At 43.9% G+C, this 15485-nt stretch overlaps 1 protein-coding gene across 2 annotated transcripts in view; it reads left to right on the top strand.

Annotated features, from left to right (window-relative positions):
* The window catches only part of PALM2AKAP2 (PALM2 and AKAP2 fusion), a gene marked incomplete at both ends in the record, with an annotated part of 349406 nt that overhangs the window by 200392 nt on the left and 133529 nt on the right, over positions 1-15485 (top strand). For both annotated transcript variants that reach the window (XM_079707064.1, XM_079707065.1), the window contains one exon: positions 12554-12639. In XM_079707064.1, the coding sequence (XP_079563190.1) occupies positions 12554-12639 (86 nt within the window). The remainder of the gene's footprint in view (positions 1-12553; positions 12640-15485) is intronic.

Below are 15485 nucleotides of genomic sequence, written 5' to 3' on the forward strand. Positions count from 1 at the left end.
GGTCTGCAGGTGCACACACAAGCGTGCACACAGGTGTCTGTGTGTGGACATGTACATGTGTGTACATAAAAGTGTATGCACGTAGTGGGCAGGTACGTGTGTATACCTATTGTCTCAATCTCAAGAGGGGTGTTCCTTCTTGCCTTCTAATTGTGGGTACTTTAGTGATCAGAAGTGATTAGCAATAGCCTAATGTAGTGTGAGCTTTATCCACATCCCAAATCTGCTCCTTATTTGTGTGTTCTTGGGCAAATTACTTACCTCTCTAAGCTTCGTTTTTGCTGTCTAGAAAATGAAGATTAAAAATAGGGCCGGGCTTCCCTGGTGGCGCAGTGGTTGGGAGTCTGCCTGCCGATGCAGGGGATGTGGGTTCGTGCCCCGGTCCGGGAGGATCCCACATGCCTCGGAGCGGCTGGGCCCGTGAGCCATGGCCGCTGAGCCTGTGCGTCCGGAGCCTGTGCTCCGCAACAGGAGAGGCCACAACAGTGAGAGGCCCGCGTACCGCAAAACAAACAAACGAACAAAAAAATAGGGCCTACTTCATGTGGGGTTTTTGACTGTTGGTGAGATAATATATGTTAAATATAGCACAACGGAGAGCACATAACAAGAACTTAAGAAATAATAGCTGCTATTATTATTGTTGTTATTGTTGTTGTTGTTACACCTTCCTAACCCATGCTTACAGGGTCAGCAAACTATTTTCCAGCCCAAGGTGCTATCAGTTTCCACTTCTCTGCATGCTTGCCTCTGAGAGCACCCCAAGTTTGTCTCAGGGTTTCTGTGGGGTGTCTAAACCCAAGGTGGAGCTCATAGGTACTAGGTCCTTTCACAGTCTTAATCCTCATCCATCTTTCTAAGGTTCTGCTGCGCAGGTCAGCCTCTGCAGAGCTAGACTGTCGTGGGATCCCACAGGGCCGTGCCTTGGAGCTCTTCCTGTGTGAAGGGAGAACTGCCCCATCATTGCTGCCACAGAGAGACCCTATAAACCCCTAGTAAACGTTTGCTGAATTGCACTGGGTTGGGTTCAGGGCCAGCCGTGGCTCTATATCTCTCTGGGGACACCACCACAAAGCCTTTATTTGATCTGCTCTTCATGAGCTCAGAAACCATCTTGAATGGGAACCTCCAGGAAGAAAACTTCCCCTCAGCAAATCTTGTTTTTTTTTCAATATGTCCTCAAGCTTCCTGTCCCCCTATCTCTGAAAACAAAAGAAATACAGTCTCTGGGATGGTAGTAAGCTCTTTTGGGTGGCAGTAAATTGTACTGATTAGGCAGATAGCCTCTGAAGTCAGAGTGCTTGGATTAAATCTTGGTTCCATCACTTGCTAGTTCAGTTTTAAGTTTTCTAAGCCTCAGTTTTCTCCCTTGTAAAGTGGGGATACTATTGTACCTGCCTCATGTACCTGTATTGTGTGAGGATTGAATGAGATGATACCCATGAAGACCTAGTCCTTGATCCATAGCACATCCTCAGTACAGTTTAGCTGTCATGATTGGTATTGTCGTGGCCATGTTGGTGGGGAGAGCAATGGAGTGGAGAGGACATGGGCACACTGGGCAAGACATTGAGGTTTTATTTTTGTGCGCCTTTGAGCTCCCTAAACATCTGCCCTGAGAGGCACCCAAACTTCCCTTATTCAAGGAAGTGTAGGTGGGGGAGGGGGCCCACCGGCCTCAGGGTTGAGGAAATGGATTATCTCCAGTTATGGAAATAATGGATTATTTCGAGTTATTTCCAGTAACTCGTCCAAATGGTGGACTTCTCTTTTTCCCCGATGAGCTCTCCTCAGGAACAGGAGCCAAGGGAGGGAGAAGTGCCCCTGCCACCACTGCTTCTCAAGGCCCCAAGGCCTGGTCTTTACATCCATCCCAGGGAAGAGAAAGCTGGGGCTCAGAGGCAAGGATGAGCCACCACGTGGAGTGGGGTGAGCCGGGGTGGGGTCACATCCTGCCCTACGCCTCCAAGCGCCTGGGTGGGGCTTCCCATCCAGAGGAAGCAAGTCCCATCAGCTAGTCCTTGGGTGGGGTTTCCCAAAGCCAAGTGTTGAGAGGCAAATCATTGTTCTGAAATTCCGCTAGGTTTTAATGACCACCGTGCTGAGAACTCCTCCAAGAACAAATTGAGATTGTTCAAACCCAAAGGGAGCGAAAGGCGATTAAAAGGAAGAAAAGTGTCTAGCCAAGTCTCCATTCCAAGACTTGGATGAGGAAGAGAGTTTAGACGCAGGGGGACCCAGGCCCTAACCCCTTTCTTTTTTTTTTTTTTTTTTTTTTTTGCGGTACGCGGGCCTCTCACTGTTGTGGCCTCTCCCGTTGCAGAGCACAGGCTCCGGACGCGCAGGCTCAGCGGCCATGGCTCACGGGCCTAACTGCTCCGCGGCATGTGGGATCTTCCCGGAATGGGGCACGAACCTGTGTCCCCTGCATAGGCAGGCGGACTCTCAGCCACTGCGCCACCAGGGAAGCCCACCCCTTTCTTTTCATTGTGATCAATGAAATTTTCACAATGGGTCTATCTTTTGTCTGTAAAATGGGGTTGATATAATTTGGGCCCCAAGAAGAACCCTCGTCTAGGAAATCAGGCAATCTTGTCTCTGTCAGACCCAGCTTAGCAGCTACTTTCTGTGGGCCCTTGACACATGCTTTTGCATCTCAGGCCCTTGGTTTTCTCACTGAAACATGAAAGCCTGGGCTCCAGACTTCTTTGTAGTTCTGTGGCTGTTTCTATGTTAATGCACCGATGAGGGCTGAGGCAGAGATGTGATGATGAAGAAGAGAATAGCCAGGATGGGCAAGAAGTTTGGAAGCACCTGAGAATCGCCACCAAGGTGCCAGTGAACAAAAGGTCCACTCCCAGCCATGGCCCCTCCACTGTGTCCTCTGTTCTTGCCTTTAGCCAGGCTATGCAGGGCATCATCTGGGACCTTTTCTCCCCAACCTGTTTGTGGCTCAGCTCTTCTTAAAATGGTCCATTCCAGCTGCCCAAGCAGCATGACCTTGTGAAGTGGTGAGGAAGGTGACCAGGAAATGGCCATGTGGAGGCTGGGGAGCACTCATCAGATGACAGAACCTTCTGTCCTGATAAGAAAGAAGCACAGGCAGCCTCAAGGCCCCTTCCAACTCCCATTCAGTTAGGGAAATATTTAAGGACCCCCCATGATGTGCCAGCCCTCACTGTGCTGACGGAGGACTGAGGTGGGCATGGGGGTGTGGCCGGTGAAGGGACAGCCCCGTCTTCAAGGTACACAGGGTCTCACCACCCAGATGTTTTATGTCCGGTGACTGCACCTCCAGTGGTTTGATGGCAAGTGTCTAGAGCCACCAGGTCTTGCGTGGCTCTGGGGAAAAGGACCAATCACGGTCTGTTTCTTCAGCATCTAGAGTGAATCAGCTCAAAAGTGGGACTGTTACTGTTACCAACCCAGGCCCTTGGACTCTTTCATCGATAGAAATTGATTAGAGGCCAGATGAGAATCGCAGGCAAGGCTTTATTGGGACTCGTGCTACATGAGGGAGCAAAAACAAGAAACAGGTGCCTTTGCTCGCTCCCTGAGAGGAAGTGCTTGGGTCCTTAAATAGGGTAACAACAGGGGCAGGTCCCTGGATTGGGCAGGAGGCAACGCTTAGGTGGTCTGCCCACCCCCTTGGTGGTGCTGTGTGCAGGGATCATGCATAGTACCCTGTGTTTGCTCCAGGCACCTCAGAAATGGCTGTTGGTTCGTGGCCTTTCTGTATCTTCTTGTTCATAATTGCCCCAACTGCACATGCATGCAGTTATTTTTCGTTGCTTATCATTTCTTTGTATTCTGTTGCCGGAGGAGACGTCTGTCCTGGTGCGAGCGCTCTGGTTAAGGTCCCAGGTCCCAGCCTATCTCATTACCAGCGCCTTTGTGTTTCTCTTTTCTCCTTTGAGCACTCTCTGCTCTTACCCAGGCCCCACCCTGAAGCTCCTACCCCTCGAACCTGGCTGCCTTGAACCAACGCTGCTCATTTAACAGCCACTGGGGGAGACTAACTGGGTATCAGGCCCACTCCCTGCCCATAGGTGCTTACAAGCTAGCTGATAAGGGCCCTCTAAGGCAGCATGGACGAGCAAATGCCGTCAGACAGCCACACTGAAAGGCTTTCCCGGCTCAGGCCCAATAAGCGGGGCTAATGATCAGGGCTGGGTTCACAGCGGAGAGAGGAGGTGGAAACGTCACTCCCGGGCTAAGACACCGTCACCCTGAGGAGCTGGCGCTGGAAGGCAGGGCTGAGTCCCGGCACCATCTGTGTATTGTACTTATACGAATTCGACTGTGTATTTCTAACTAAAATAATGAGAGGAAGAAGAAAAATAGACATTTTAAAACTGTCAGGGATCCTGCCTGCTATTCCAATCTGTGTGCACGTCCTCTTGTGACAGACCCTACTGGGGCTTGTCTGACAGCCATCAACCTGTCCCCTTCTTTTTTGCCTGCCGAGATCTTGTTTTGTTCCTCTGTTTATCCTCCAGGTGGCCATGTGCTCAGAGAAGGATGAGACCGTCACCAACCCAGAGGGTAAATCTTGATTAATTAGCTCCAAGCCAATTTTGATAATTCCATTCCCTTTTTCCATGATTGGGTTAGGAATAGACTTATGCTCTGTTTCTGACCAGTGAGACTTTGGGGGTCGGCTTGGGTGTGTGAGGAGGGTGCTTTTGTGGAAGGCATATTAACTCCTCCCTTCTTGTGCTTCTGGATGTTTTCATGACACATGGAACTGCTGTATCCATCTTGGGACCCCAGAGGAAAGTCAAGAGCATTGCAAAGAGGTCAAACTAAGGCCGTGAGGCCATGGAGCCATTGAATTAACCACCTCTGGTACCAAACTACCTTGGGACTTCTTGTGACATGAGCCAGTCTATCCTCTGTTGTTTAAGCCTTTATTAAATAGGCTTTTGATTACCTTTGGCTAAAAGCACTCTCAATCATACACCCCAGTGGGAGGATGACAAGGGAGGTATTCTTCTGCTGTTCCTGCTGTCAGTCTCAGCTCCTTCTATCTCTCATATTCTGAGCATCTTCTAACACAGAGAAATCCTAGTTTCAAGATCTGTATTTTTTTGTACAATATGATCCTTAGTACAAGCCAACAGCATCATCTGGTACTTAACAGGAGAAATGGTCTGTTCCAAAGCTGGAGCAAAAGTGGCTCTGTTGGGCTTTCTGAAGTACGGTGCTAATTGGACAGTATCGGAGATTTGAGGAATTTTCAAGGGCAGTTTTTTTTTTTTTTTTTTTTTTTTTTTTTTTTTTATTAGTTTCTGCTTTATAACAAAGTGAATCAGTCATACATATACATCTGTTCCCACATCCCTTCCCTCATGCATCTCCCTCCCTCCCACCCTCCCCATCCCACCCCTCCCGGCGGTCACAAAGCACCGAGCTGATCTCCCTGTGCTCTGCGGCTGCTTCCCACTATCTATCTACCTTACGTTTGGTAGTGTATATATGTCCATGCCTCTCTTTCCCTTTGTCACAGCTTACCCTTCCCCCTCCCCATATCCTCAAGTCCATTCTCAAGTAGGTCTGTGTCTTTATTCCCGTTTTACCCCTAGGTTCTTCATGACATTTTTTTTTTTTTTAAATTCCATATATATGTGTTAGCATACGGTATTTGTCTTTCTCTTTCTGACTTACTTCACTCTGTATGACAGACTCTAGGTCTATCCACCTCATTACAAATAGCTCAGTTTCGTTTCTTTTTATGGCTGAGTAATATTCCATTGTATATATGTGCCACATCTTCTTTATCCATTCATCCGATGATGGACACTTAGGTTGTTTCCAGCTCCGGGCTATTGTGAATAGAGCTGCAATGAACATTTTGGTACATGTCTCTTTTTGAATTATGGTTTTCTCAGGGTATATGCCTAGTAGTGGGATTGCTGGGTCATATGGTAGTTCTATTTTTAGTTTTTTAAGGAACCTCCATACTGTTCTCCATAGTGGCTGTACCAATTCACATTCCCACCAGCAGTGCAAGAGTGTTCCCTTTTCTCCACACCCTCTCCAGCATTTATTGTTTCTAGATTTCTTGATGATGGCCATTCTGACTGGTGTGAGATGATATCTCATTGTAGTTTTGATTTGCATTTCTCTAATGATTAATGATGTTGAGCATTCTTTCATGTGTTTGTTGGCAGTCTGTATATCTTCTTTGGAGAAATGCCTATTTAAGTCTTCTGCCCATTTTTGGATTGGGTTGTTTGTTTTTTTGTTATTGAGCTGCATGAGCTGTTTATAAATTTTGGAGATTAATCCTTTGTCAGTTGCTTTTTTTTTTTTTTTTTTTTACGTGTATCCATACACACATTTAATTTTAATTTTTTGTGTTTGTGTGTGCGGTACGCGGGCCTCTCACCGCTGTGGCCTCTCCCATTGCAGAGCACAGGCTCTGGACATGCAGGTTCAGCGGCCATGCTTCACAGGCCCAGCTGCTCCGTGGCATGTGGGATCCTCCCGGACTGGGGCACGAACCCATGTCCCCTGCATTGGCAGGCAGACTCTCAACCACTGCGCCACCAGGGAAGCCCTAATTTTAATTTTTATTATTTATTTATTTATTTGTGGCTGTGTTGGGGCTTCGTTGCTGCATGTGGGCTTCTCACTGTGGTGGCTTCTCTTGTTGTGGAGCAGGGCTCTAGGCGCATAGGCTTCAGTAGTTGCGGCACACAGGCTCAGTAGTTGTGGTGCATGGGCTTAGTTGCTCCGCGGCATGTGGGATCTTCCCAGACCAGGGCTCGAACCCGTGTCCCCTGTATTGGCAGGCGGATTCATAACCACTGCGCCACCAGGGAAGTCCCTAATTTTTAAATGTAAGTCATCTCATGTGTTTATTCTGGTATTTCCAATTCAAATACATGGCTTTACTGAACTTTTTCTATATTACATCTGTATCTTTTTCTTTTTTTTTTTTTTTCGGTACGCGGGCCTCTCACTGTTGTGGCCTCTCCCGCTGCAGAGCACAGGCTCCGGATGCGCAGGCTCAGCGGCCATGGCTCACGGGCCCAGCCGCTCCGCGGCATGTGGGATCTTCCCGGACTGGGGCACGAACCCGTGTCCCCTGCATCGGCAGGCGGACTCTCAACCACTGCACCACCAGGGAAGCCCTGTATCTTTTTCTATACTGAGAATCTTGATTCCCATAAGCACATGATATGACAGAGCTGGAATATCTCTAGGGCAGTTTTGATCATGCAGGTTTGTGCCTTTTGTCTTTAGAACCTAAATCCTTCATGAGCTGCAACTGACCTGTGCAATAAGCACTGGGGCACAGTGGAATCAGAGAGTGACCCCCCAAGGAAGTAGAAAGTATGGGCGATTAGAACCTGGCTGAGGAGATGATATTTAAATGGTAGAATTTATTTAGAGGATAGATACAGATTTGTCCAAAGAACTCTCTGTAATGGGAACTGGAGGCTGATGGGGGTGGCGGGTCTGGAAGGGCTCCTTCCTTTCCTAAGGCTGGGCTATGTTATGCTACTGTAATAAACAGCCCCAATCCTTTGGCTTAAAATAATAAAGGTTTAGTTCTCATTCATGTTACATGGCCATTGTGGGCTGACTGTGTCTGTGCTTTGTGTTACCCTCTCGGCTGGGCCTTAGGCCAGTAGAATCGCCACTGTCTAGAACATTGCCATTCACCGTGGTGGAGGGGGAGGGTACTCTGGAGGGTCCTGCATCAGCAGTTAAATGCTCCAGCTGGAAGTGATCAATGCTACTGCTGCCCACACTCATCAGCCAGAGCTAGTCACATGACCTCCCCAACTCTGAGGGGGCCAGGAAGTGAAATCCTGTTATGTGTCCATGAGAGGAAGGAACCAGGAGCATTTGGTGAACAGCACGAATGACCACCTTGGCCACCCACTTTGTCCAACGATCTATCTAAAATCTGTGTGGACAGATGGGCTAGCGCAAAGGTCCATTCTCTTGCACATAAGAGTCCTTGCTGACTTGCCTTCCTCTCTTTCTTAATCTGCTTTCACCTCGTGACACATGGTGATTCCAGGGGGTCTGGGTACAACTAGCACCCTCCCATGCAGTTCTACCCTCTCCCTCTAAGCCTTGGACCCTTAATTTTTATTTATTTTTAGTACTAGCCAGGATCAGAACTAAGGAAGTCACCCAGTGTTTATTGGGATGCCATCAGTTGCTTCCCCACCAAGCCTCCTTAGCTTGCTCGCCCTCTCCACGGTTCAGTCTAGTCCTGTCTCCCTTTGTTCAAACACACAGAACCATCTTGTCTATAGTTTACTCTGCTCAAGACCTCGTGGCTACCTGCTACCAGCTCAAACCCTCTCCTTGCTGGTCCTCAGGTATGCCCCTGGCTTCTCCAGCCAGGGTTGAGCCCAGCCTCCTTCCTTTTGCTTGCACTGCCCTGTCAACCGCACACATATTATTCCCAACAGAAATCAATAGAGAGAGTGGCCAAGCCAATCAGCAGAGTGTGCCCTGGGAACAGAGACCCAGGGATGTGGGCACCAGGGAACTGGAAGCTTGGGCAAAGGGATGTATTTATCTGACTGTGCAGCTAAGTAAGGAGGTGTATAAAAAGCAACAGCGACAAATTCATGGTGGATTTGATTTATTCCTGCAAGATCTTTATAAAACTGTCCCTGATGGAATATTCATAAGCATCCCTCAGCTACAAGTAGACGGGTCTCAGTTTTTCCACTACAGGGAAATGCAAACTTATTTTCTTCTGGGAGAGAGAAGTTATTTTTTCCTGAAGGTTTGATCCAGTGTTTTAAAACTGTAATTAAAATAGGGGGCTTCCCTGGTGGCACAGTGGTTGAGAGTCTGCCTGCCGATGCAGGGGACACAGGTTCGTGCCCCGGTCCGGGAAGATCCCACATGCCGCGGAGCGGCTAGGCCTGTGAGCCATGGCTGCTGAGCCTGCACGTCCAGAGCCTGTGCTCCGCAATGGGAGAGGCCCACGTACCGCAAAAAAAAAAAAAAAAAAAAAAAAAATATATATATATATATATATATATAGTAGTATTGCTAGGGATTGTAGAAATAATATAAAATATAGCTTCTCAAAAGAGTTATAAATAAGAGGTTGAGCAAAGGGAGAGGGGGCATATAAAAGTGGTTATTTGAAAGTACAGTAGGTAGAAATATATGTGAAATATATATATTCTATATTATGTATCAAATTATATATATATATGTTGATAAAATCAACATTCAAAGTTGTTGATAAAATCCTAGCACTGAAGGAATCTCAAACAAGCAATTTTGCACTGATTGTGCAATCAGTGCAAGCAAATCCTAGCACTGAAGGAATCTCAAACAATCTCCCCTACCCACGTGTGGTGCAATCACTATTTTAGAAATGGAAGTGGCTTTTTTACATGTTTAAGCATCATTCAATAAAGACATGTCAGTCATCTTGCATCTTCAAGTCTGCAAAATGGGAGGATCTCTTGTACATTGGTTATCAAAGAAAATTGACCCGTAGCCCTATCAGGTGTGGTGTGCGGGTCTAGTACCCTCTCCAAGAGTCTTATTATCATGTCCCTCTCAGACTCCACTTTTGCAGGGAGCTCCCATGTACAGATGGCTGCTCTTTTCTCTCTACCCTGAGGTCCAAATGTGGGACCTTATTAATTTCCAGCCAGCAACACCAACAGAAGACAATGGTGTAAGACAGATCTTCTCTGAAGGTATGAGAGTAAGGGGAGAATTACGTCCTGACACAGCACGATGAATAATTTAAGATTGATTTTTAAAACATCACTGTTCTCAAAAGTTCTTTTTATCACCCCCTGGGAATTTCTTACTGCCAACTCTTGTTCCAACATTTTTCAGCTACTCTCCTTCTTCTAAATGGACCTCTTCCATTTTTCTTTTCCTTCCACCTTTTCATACTCAAATGGCTCATAAAGTTGCTTTGTTCTCCAAAAACAGCTTTCTACCTGGAAGGAATTTTGCTTCTCTCTTTTAAAATAACATTCTTCTGTCCTCACAACTTATTATCAGGATTAATAACATTTTTAAGTTGAAATGTTATATCTATTTTCTCTCACTCTTGCCATGAATTCTGAAGTGGTTTCTTGACTGCAGGCTAAAATTCTGAGAATACATATATATTTATATCTCATAGCTCTTTCTTGTGGCCATATATCCTTTCATAAAGATAGTATTGCTATGAAAGGAATGATTATAGCAGAGAAAAGATTCTTCCCAAAGTGGGATATAATATATATAGAGAGATGGGAATTAATACTTGTAAATGAATTTTATGCAACAAAGGGAATTATATTTGCATAGTTAAAAATGAAATACTTTATCCAAAATGATTTTCATCTATGATTTTTGTTATAATACAATAATGAAATAATTACAATAATGTTACAATAATGTTGCTTGACAAATCATCCCCAAACTCAGTCACTTTTATTGTCATGCGTATGCAGTTGGGCTAGGGGTTGGCTGATCTACACTTGGCTTCGCTGCAAGGTGTGGATTGGGTCCAAGTCTGCTCCCCATGACTCTCATTTCCTTGCAGGCCAACTGGGACATGTCCTTCTCATGCTAGAGCAGAAGTGCAAGAGGGCAAACATCACCACACAAACCCATTTCAAACCTTTGCTTGCGTGATATCCACTAAAATCCCATTGGTCAAAGCAAACATCAGTAGGACAGGGAAGACAGTTTCTCCCACAGTGGGAGAGGAGACCGAATATTTGCTGAACAATAACTCAAAGTATTCCATAATTAAATATCATATATTTGTCCATCATGCCCAACATCTGTATGTCTCTGCCAGCCAGATCCAACAGGCACCAACAGTGGCTTAAAGCAGGAGGGGCTTTAGTTAAACGCAAGATGTGTCCAGGAAATAATCTATTCATGTGGGAGCAAAGATTTCTTTCCCAGAAACGTGCATTTAAGACAAAGCCCACAACCTCCCGGAGAGGAAATTGTAGGGCAAGTCATCAAACTTCTCTGACCCAATTTTTACAACCCAGTGAGAGAGAATTATTTGTACTTTGCAATAAATTATAGCCCATGGATCTTGAGTAATCCATTGTGCATATTTCCTGTGAAATGAGGCTCTCAAAGATTCAGAATATAAAACGAGGCAATGCAACCAGTGCTAATGTATTAACATTTAATTAATCTCATATTAGTTTATTTAAAGTGTCATGTAATTGCAAACAGTTGTTATAGTTTCACCACCTGATTTGTCCAGTTGATCCTTAGAAAAATGCTGAAGTATCACAATCTTTCCTGGACACATCTCTGGTTTCTTGATTTAGCACAGAGGCTGGTAAAGCACATCTCATGAGCCAAAACAGCCCAGCGCCTGTTTTTGTAAGTAAAGTTTTATTGGAACCCAGCTATGTCCATTTGTTTTTATGTTATCTTGGCTGCTTTCCTCTATAATGGCAGCTTGAGAAGCTGCAACAGAAGTGGTCTGACCTCAGAGCCTAAAATATTTACTATGTGGCAAACAGGAAAATGTGCCAGTCCTCATTTAACATAATGCTAGACAGTTGAAATTTGGAATTTGGGTGATACACACTGATCTGGCATGAATATTGCCCTCAAGTTACCCTTAGAGAAAATTATTCAAGAAAATCAATAATGTAAATTAATATTACACAGTTTTAGTCTGTTTAAGGAAACAATCTTTTCAATACTTTAAGCTATGAGTGCTCATATCCCAATAGGCAGTTATTATACCAATTATAAAATTTGTATCTGCCTATTAAAGTGGACCCTGAGAAACTCTGCTAAGTATTACCTTCTTAGCTTTTAAGATGACTTTACTTGCAATATTGTTTTTTAAAAATATACTTGTCATTACTTCAAACTTTTCACTATTACAGACCATTCCACCTCCATTCACACACATAATTGCATCTAAATTAGTGTAGTTTTACTGTATTGTGATCATGGGTATTTCCAAACACCAGCCCCTGATCTCTTTTGTTGAGGTTGGAGAGAGCAAAACCTTGTATCTTGCCAGATGTCCACACTTGGAGCCTGTCTGACAGCGTAAGAAAAAAGGAGCTAACATGCATTAAGACTTGGGGAGAAATATATATAGATTTTTAAAGTGAGTGTAAAGTCTGTTATTTCCAGCAGCTGTGTAGAATCTAGGACAGTGAATAATCTGGGGTCATTGGATGTTGAATTAGATTCAGATGTGCAGATTTCTGTGTTATGGGGGTCACTTTAAGCTCCAAATAAGACCTCAGTATGAGGCCTGGATTCTGGAGGAGTTCATTTTAACCTCTTCTCCACTCTGGACTAGGAATAGCACTATTTATAAAATACAGGATTTAGATAATGACTCCAAACTTGGAGATTAGATAAAAACAAGAGGTGCTGACTGACCACACTTCTGAAAGGAAGCTCTCCTGGTAACTGCCAGGCGGTTAAACTATGGATTATCATTGGTTTCCTTTCAAGTCACATGGGCTTGGAAGCTGCAAAACAGTGAAGTATCTCTCTACACCAGCTGAACGCACTTGGCTCAAATGACACCATTTTGATTTTTCTTTTTCAGGAGTTGGGTGGGAGAGTGTGTTGCTAACAGGAGATGAGATAACCTCGAAAGCCACAGACACATCCAGCGCAGACATGACTGTCAAGGTAAGGCATCCTTTCTCCAGTGTGATTCTCAAAAGTGCATCTCTAGAGGAAAGTGAGTGTATGGCAGATTTCTGGGGGCAAAATGAGCACTGCCCCTCACCCCACTGGGGTTCTCTCTCTGTTCACTGAAGCCTCAGTGAGCCAACCAGAATAAGATTTGCTGAAATTTGGATCCAGATTAGGAAGCCACCTGAAAACTAGAATCCAAGACTTGTGATTTCCAATGGACCGGTTGTAGGATCTTCTATGAATATCTACATGTAGATTGTTTGTAAGTGGTAACCCTGTGGGGACAGTGAAGCAAATATGAAAATTCTGAGCTGAGAAACCCAGGCCCCACTGAGCATTGTGAAGAAAGGTCAGAGAGGCATAAAGTAGCTTTGATCTTGACTCAAGATTTCCACTGATGTCAGCAGGAAGGCAGCACATGGCCCACTCTGCCTGGAATGCTAATGGCCAAAGGTTTACGAAATGAGTCATCTGGAAATCAACCTAATTATCACTGTTCAAATTAAATGCATGAATTAGTAATCATTGCCTAGATTAAGGAATCTGTAGCAAAATGTATCAGACATAACTACTTCCCTTATATTACTGGAATAGACACAAAGGAATGGTCCTCCTCTCTTGGAATTCTGTTTATGTTTCACTTACCAAAGGCTGGGAGTGGGAGGGCTTTCTAACATTTTTGCTTGAATGATTAGAATTTAAATAAATGCTACTTACGAAGTTTTCTTGGAAAAACAAAAAGTAATGTCCTTTTTTATATTGAGATATCACTAGAGTGATTTCACTCCTGGGTTTTTTATTAGAGGTTGTACAAAAGAATATACAGGATGAATTTATTCAAGCTTTCCTTTGTAATGTGATGGCTGAACTTGTGTTATCTGTATTAAAAATGTTAGAGAACGCAAAGAAACATACCACAGTGAAATGTATTATAAGATGGGAAAGTAGCTTGATTGGTTAAAAGAGTCAACTAATCTAAATAATAATTATCCCGTGCTGCAAGTTTGCTTGTAATTATGTTAGCAGAATTTGCAAGACAGTGATATATATTGCAATGATGTATTGGTGTTTTGCTGGCTATTCGTGCAAAGTTTGCAAAGTTTGAGAAATCTTTGGCCATGTTGGATAGAGAGGGGTGGATGCTGATAGTAGAATTTGATGGATTTTGATGTGCTATTTTACAATCTGTCATCATTTTAAGAATTAGTTTCTGAGATGTGTTGCTAGTGTACCTGCAGAGTTTGTTATATAAAAGCAAATGGTGTATTCTGATAGAAACAAGTTTTGCTTAAGTCCCATTTTATAAGGTTACTATTTAATCAGTGTGCTGCTCTTTGGCACCAGGATCTTGGCTAAAGTTTTATTTGGGCCTATTCAATTTTGATGTCATTCTCAACCTCTCTTTCAGTCTTCTTTTACTGAATACCTGGGAATGTTTTATAAAAACAGAAGATTTTTAGTTCATAAGAACTGAACCCACTCAGAAGAAAGAACACTATATACTTTAAAAAGTTAAGCAAAATACAAATATATTTACTACTGCAATAAATTCCTACAAATATTATTAAGTTACTCTATTAATGCCAGTCTCTTCTCAATAAATGATTTTTGAAACCTCTAGGTGGATGTAATTTAGGGAAACACTTCTGTTTAGATCTTTTCTGTTAGGTTTCCCAATTATGCAGCAATTATCAATTTTTTTCCTTTGGTACCATGCTGTTTCCCACCCCACACTGCTTTATGTATCCATCCTGCCCTGTGTCTATCTTTTTTTTTTTTTTTTGGTACATGGGCCTCTCACTGTTGTGGCCTCTCCTGTTGCGGAGCACAGGCTCCGGATGCACAGGCTCAGTGGCCATGGCTCAGCGGCCATGGCTCACGGGCCCAGCTGCTCCACGGCATGTGGGATCTTCCCGGACTGGGGCACGAACCCATGTCCCCTGCATCAGCAGGCGGACTCTCAACCACTGCGCCACCAGGGAAGCCCCCTGTGTCTATCTTAAAGTATTATCTTTTTCTGTGTCTATAAGTGCCTGATGTTCATAAATTAACTATAGATTCCTCATCATATATTCATGCCTCTACAGCTATTCCTGTTTCTACTAGCTACTTCATATATCCTTGTAATATCAGCTACTCCTGTTTTTTGGCCTGGGAAAGCGAAATATTCTGTTAAAACATTAATTACAATAAAACTTGATTCATTGACATTTCCTAAGGGGAATATCAGCAGAAACCACTAAAATACTTTGGTTTCCTCCCTGTTACTCTTCTTGAGATAGATGTACCTTTCTTCGTGGTTAGAAATTTTCTTTCTGAAAAAGGCACATTTTTTTGTGATGTCAGTTGTCTGAATATGGTTTTGTCTACTATATGTAGCTTTTTAATACCATGTCTTATTTTGAAATGATAGAGTCATGCTTCTAAAAATATACATGACTCAGATGAATGAATTCATTTATAAACGAACTTCTGTCATTCTGAGGAATGTTGAACTAAGAGCATTTATGTTAAAAACACCCTCTAAATACACTGATACAGGTAGGAGTATCATGTAGGCCTGCTCAACAATTTAAAATCACTATGTAGTAGGTTGAATTGTGAATCCTTTCCTTCCCTGCAAAACCATATGTCGGAGTCCTAAACCCTGGTACCTGTGACTATGGCCTTATTTGGAAAAGAGGTCTTTGCAGATGTAATTAAGTATCTTGAGGTGAGATCATCCTGGATTAACCAGGTAGGACCTAAGTCCAATGACACATGTCCTTATAAGAGACAGAAGAAGAGGTAACACAGAGATGAAGGCCACAAGAAGAGACAGAGGCAGGGGTTGGAGT

This window comes from Hyperoodon ampullatus (genome assembly GCF_949752795.1).
Source record: "Hyperoodon ampullatus genome assembly, chromosome: 6".
NCBI classification, from domain to species: domain Eukaryota; kingdom Metazoa; phylum Chordata; class Mammalia; order Artiodactyla; family Ziphiidae; genus Hyperoodon; species Hyperoodon ampullatus.